At 41.0% G+C, this 6,000-nt stretch overlaps 1 protein-coding gene across 9 annotated transcripts in view; it reads right to left on the bottom strand.

Moving 5' to 3' along the window:
• Positions 1–2,845: 2,845 nt before the first annotated feature.
• Positions 2,846–6,000, bottom strand: part of kif21a (kinesin family member 21A) — a 71,083-nt gene continuing 67,928 nt past the window's right edge. For all 9 annotated transcript variants that reach the window (XM_011475765.4, XM_011475768.4, XM_011475767.4 and 6 more), the window contains one exon: positions 2,846–3,185. In XM_011475765.4, the coding sequence (XP_011474067.1) occupies positions 3,095–3,185 (91 nt within the window). In that variant the 3' untranslated portion in view covers positions 2,846–3,094. The remainder of the gene's footprint in view (positions 3,186–6,000) is intronic.

Raw genomic sequence — 6,000 nt, 5'->3', positions numbered from 1 at the left:
TGATGCAGTTTTGTGAACAATACTGACAGCCTGAAAGCTGCTTTTGACCGAAACTCATTCAATGCATCATGATGTTGATGTGATTTTGACAAACGCTGCAGCTATAGAACCAGGTGAGGAAATGTGCACACACACACACGTGCAGAAAGTTCAAGAACAAGAGATTCATTAAGACTACTGTTTCTGTTTAAGTGTTTTAAGGCAGTGGTCCCTGACCTTTTTCACGCCACGAACCGCTATGACGTCACACAAACTTTCACCAACCGGTCTTTTAAATATAGGTGGATGATTATTGTAGCAGTACAGGGATGAGGGAGGATCAAAGACGTGACAAGACGAACTCTGCGATGTTTTTAGATCCGTGCAAATGAATGATTTCCCGCGGTACACCTGACCATCTCTAGTGGTTGAAAAACACAGTTCTGTGACAGTTTCTGCAGAGCAGCAAAAATTCACCTGAGTTGGGGGCGTGACTGCAGACCTGGAGCAACCCCACCCCCTTCCCTTCACCCATTGCTGAGAGCTCTCTGTTTATATGCTCTCCCGCTAGATTACAGCCCCCTCACAACCCCAGCCTGACACTACCGGGACAACAAAAAAAGGCAGGCTAAACATCTGGCTGTACAGTTTTGAGCCAGATTCCAACTCAGATGAGGAAAACGAAGATGGATCTACATGGTGTCAAATCAGCGCCAAATGTAATGCGCATCAAAACCGTAAGACCGCGAATCAAAATGTATAAATTGAGAAGGAAAACCCGTAATTTGCAACCAAAAGCTATACAGTATTTTATGAAACTATACTAAACGACCAAACGTGTACTCATTTAAGGTCATGTTTGACAGACAGGTGTGTTTGTGGATGTTAACCCTTTAATGGCATCAACATGGAAAAACAAGGCTGAATTTGTCAGTAGCTAAGAATTAATAAAAAATAGAAAATACTTTTAGTCTGAATTTAAGCAGCTTCCCAAAAGCAAACTGCTGACAATTAAATTGTCATTTGAACACTTCACTTTTTCCACGGATAAACCTAAATGAACACGTTTATTTTTGCCAGTTTACGTTGTTGAAGCTCGCAGATGGATGATGATATGGAGCAAAGTTCAGCAATAAAATGTGGGTTTGAACTGAATTGTTTTTAAAATGATACAGAACGGTTGGAACAGAAAGACTCAGCCGAAACCAAGGAGAGCCGAGGCAAAAGAGGAGCTGGAAAGACCGTTCAAGTTTGAACCCCTTAAAGTACAGTAGGGAAAACACAAATGTGACACATCAGCATTTTTTAATCACTAAGGGGGGTTTCATGTGGCCTCCTGACACAAACCTGCCACCAGATGTTGCCATTAAGCCAAATGTTGAATTCATACAAACCCATTATAACATTTAAAGACCAAAAAATGATGAAAATGGTGTTTTTAACATATTTTTGAGGCATTTTTCTGATGGAGGAGAATAAGCTTAAAACTGCATTTCTGAGTCTCATTCTAATTGTTGTGAATCAGGAGAAAATAAAACATGTAAAAAAAATTAAAAAGTTTATTTGTAATGTAGAAAATATGCTGGGAGGACCACAATCTCCCTGGTCCAAACTCTTAAGCTTTTGGGGAGGGGAAGGGGGGCGTGGTTGCTCAGCGTCAACACCCACAATTCAAAGGTGAATTTCCTTTGAAATTCAGCAGCTCCTGCTGTTCTGCAGAACCCAGAAACTAGAAAACAACAGATTCTTTTTTAATTTTACCTGAATAATCATAACAAAGTTGGGGGTGGAAGCATCATGGTTTGGGGCTACTTTTCAGAAAGCTCTACTGGGGGAAGTCACATTATTGAAGGAAGAATGAATAAAGAAAATGTACATTCTGGGTAAAAAATCTGCTGCCTTCTACCAGAAAGCTGGAAATGAACAGAGGATGTCGTATGAGAGGGACAATCCAAAACACAAGGTTTAAGGAGAAAACGTGCTTTTAAAGAAAGAAATAGAAAATCTTTAGAGAAATGAAGATCAACATTTATTAGAGAGGAAACCTTTAACTGTCATACTGTTGCTGTGCTATTCTTGGGGTGGTGGCCAGTGTCACCTCTTCTCCTGACAATGTGTGGAATGACAGCCAGAATGTTCCACTTTTCTTTCATCTGACCATACTTTAGTCTCCCAGAAAAATGCTTTTTGCCCCAAATTGAACCCAGCTCCAACAAGCTTTTTGTTCAGCAGCGGGGTCTTGCATGGTGAGCGTGTATGGACACCATGATGGAAGATCTTCCTGAAGCTCTGCTCCAGTGGTTCTTGGTTCCTGGAAAACTCTCCTGATTATTCTTTTGATTCCTTGGAAAGGGATCCAATTTTTACCTGTTATGGTAAACATTTCTAGATGATTGCTCTGACAGTGCTCACTCCTGGAAATGCGTCTATTACCATCAGAAGTATTTTCAACGCTAAGATTATGAAGATCTCAGAGGGTTCTTTGCTCTTGACCTGTGAGGGTCCTGGGTAATGAGAAGCCTTTTTAAACCATCAATTAGGACTGAAACAGCTGATACAATGAGTGCAGATATGGGGGTGGAGTTTCTCTCTTAATATTGACAGATTTTAGGTGATCTCCTGGCTTTCTTATGCTATTTTCTTCTCTTCCTGTCATTTCACTTAATGACTCAAACTTTTTAATGTTCTGATTTCTTTGGACAAATTCAATATTTGTTTTGATGGCGATTTTGGTGCTCCGACCAGACAGAAAACCTGAAGAGTAACTCTCCCTCTTTTTCTTCTCTCACACCTTTTTTCCTTTCATGCCAATCTGACAAACCAGACAAGAGTGTGTGAAAGCTTCACATTCATTCTCACAAATGGGTTTAGTCAGATGATACATTTACTGAGAAAAATGAACAAAGAAGCAATTGTGCAATTGTTATTACAGAAAACTAAACCCTAATGAGGAAGACCCACTGCCCAAACAAAACCACACCATTAACGTCTGTGGTCTGGGACAAACGGGTCACATGACACTGATATTTGTTTTGCAGCGGTCGCCGTTGGGTTCAGGTGTTTGGGATCAAAGTGCAGAGAGACGCTGCTTCCTTCTGGATTCACTGTTCTGTGATCAGTTACTGGCCACCTCGTCTGCGTTGTCTGCCGTCTCCAAGGTGCTGTCCAGTCCACCGCGCACACGCCAAATCTTCACAGTCCGATCGCTGGAAAAACAACATCAAACTAAAATAAGAGTCAACCCTTTACTGAGCAGGTGGCCGGGGTAAGGGCTTAATACGTTCACGCCGGGCATTTAACGTCATTCAAAAACCTTCTATAAGGGCATTTAGCTTACAGAATTGTCGCTGTCCAATACTAGCACATGCCCCTACTGTTGGAAGAGGCTTGGTGCAAAATGTTGAAGCAGTGGAAATCTGGTGAATCTTGCTTCAGGCTTTTTCTTTCACAGCTCTACTCCAATATATGAAAGATTTGGGGTCATAGAATTCCAGTCGGGCACTGTGATGGCTGCCTACGCTGCCACCCCATCAGGGCAGTAACCTCCTGTACCACACCCTACATATATCACTTTATTTTTTATGCATATACTTTTAGATTTCTTTTTCAAACACACACATTTGAACATCACATTTAGTAACACGTTTCAGTTTACTTTATTATAATTTGTTTCATTAATTTGCTGTTATGCTTTGAGTTACCAGTGCTAAAGGGAACCATTGTTGCTGCTGGAACCAGCAAGTCAGGCCTGACACAACAATGCATGCCAGTCAGCAGAGGCCTTTTATTCAGCAGGCAGCTAATTGGACTAAACCATCGCCCAGGGGACAAGAAATTATTTTGTGTTGCTTTACTTTAGTTTCTATTTTAATTTTCTTTATTTTTATTCATTTGTGTATGTTAATTTACCACAGGATGGACATTAGTTTAGTTTGTTTGTTGTATTTTGTCTTAGTCCTTTTAAGTTCCCCCTTGTGTGTCTAGTTGGTTTGATCAGCCACTATACATGTTCCCTTAGGTAAGTGAGTTTAACCCTTGTGCTATCTTAGATGACCCCACCCTTACATTGACGTGTTCTTCCTACCATGACAAACGTGGATAAAGGTGGAAAGATTTCATGTAATCCATGGACACCAGGGAAGATCAAAAATCATTGAAGAAAAAAGGTTCAGCGCACTGTCTGGTGGGTCTAGATCAGTGGTCCCCAACCACCGGGCTGCGGACCGGTACCGGGCCGCGGGAAATTTTGGCACCGGGACGCACAGAAAGAAAAAAATAATTTTGATTTTATTGTGTTTTTTTCTCTCGAAAAAAAACATTTTATTTTGCAAAGTGACACTTACCATAGCAACCAGAGTGTGTCGCGGTAGAAACGATGTTGCTCATGTGATGTTCTGTTGTTGGTGTGACGTTACGAGGACACCGCTAATAAAGTTGCACATGATTACACAGTGGATTTACGTTCATTATTATTATTGTTATTATTATTACTAAAGAGAAAATTCCACCCCCGGTCCGCGGTAATCGTGTCTTGCGTTGCACCTCAACCCCCACCCCCCACACCCCACCGGTCCGCGGTAAACGTGTCTTGCGTTGTACCGGTCCGCGGTGACAAAAAGGTTGGGGACCACTGGTCTAAATGACCCACCTCCCAATGTTAAAGTGCCTAGGATAGCACAAGGGTTAGGTAAGTTTGTCTGTCTGTTCAGTTGTCCTCTGTTACATTTAAAAGCTTGAGTTAATTTAGTCACTTTGAACTTTTTTAAAGGGCCATTTTTGCCCATTTACAAGTTTTTGAACAATAAATTTGAAAAGTTTTGATCGAATTATTCGCTGTCGTTGTCTTATACTGCTCGGCCCACCACAGGCACAAACCACAATTATACATTTTTTCCTCCATAATAAATTTTCAAAGGATTGGTACCTCCATGAATTAAAGGGGATGCCATCCATACGCCACTACCAAATCTGGTTGGTCAAACGGGTTTAACTTACAACATGCATTCAATTGATGCGTGTTTTGTACGTAGAGCCTGACAACGGTCTTAAACATTTGTGTAGCGATGCAAGAACACCAGTGTTTTCAACTCAAAACGTGTTCCCTAAGGACGTATGGGTCCTTAGGGAAGACCCTTCACGCTACTGCCCAACTAAGTAGTGGCTTAAGTCTGGGTCCCCCTGTGCTGGTCCACAGCCCGGATAAACTACAGGGTTGTGTCTGGAAGGACATGCGGCATAAAACCACCTGTGTGAGCCTGTGGAAGCTGGTGATCCCTGACGGGCTGTGCCGAAAGATGGACGACAAGATCAGTGACTTTTGATCTGAAGTGGTTGCTTGAATGGACGTTTTCAAGGCCGGTGTGAACGTAGCTTCAGAGGACAGGAGTGATGGCTTTTGTTCTTCTGGTTTAGGCTCAAACAGCAGCTTTTAAACATTAAACAAACTTGTTTTTTTACCCATTTTTAAAGGTTTACTCCGTGTGTCAGAGTTGCCTACAAACACTCTGTCTTGTAAACAGTTGATTGACGTTTCCATCTAGTTATCTTCTCCATTCTGTCACTGTCCACTCTTTCAATCTATGCTCGCAGCCCTGGGCTCTCCTGTCGCTTTCCAGTAAATGTCCTTTTTCACAAGCCAGCAACAGTACAGTCATTAAATATTTATCCAATATTTATTGTCATTTTTGGTTGGCAAAAACAAACAACTGAAGAAAAACTTTCTCCTACACGTGGAACAGCAATGTTGAGAAAACTTTTTCATCTTTAAAAAAAATAAAGCTTTTTTTAAGGAAAAATGTCTCCTTTTTAACCAGTTTTTGCTATTTCATTCATTCAAATATTCATTTATATCCAGATATAGCCATTATACTCTCTGTTTCAACTTTTTTAAACAAAAGTATGTGCATATGACTTTAATGTACCTTACTAAAAAGTGGGTAAGAAATGTCACCTCTAAAGATGTCAACAAAAATCACTTGATATTCAAACTTTAACAAGCCAACTGGCCAATTTAATTACTCT

This window comes from Oryzias latipes, chromosome 6 (genome assembly GCF_053564925.1).
Source record: "Oryzias latipes strain Hd-rR chromosome 6, Olatipes_Hd-rR_3.1".
Taxonomy (NCBI): Eukaryota; Metazoa; Chordata; class Actinopteri; order Beloniformes; family Adrianichthyidae; genus Oryzias; species Oryzias latipes.
The sequence above is the reverse complement of the archived record's forward strand: the minus strand, read 5'-3'. Positions and strand labels throughout refer to the sequence as shown.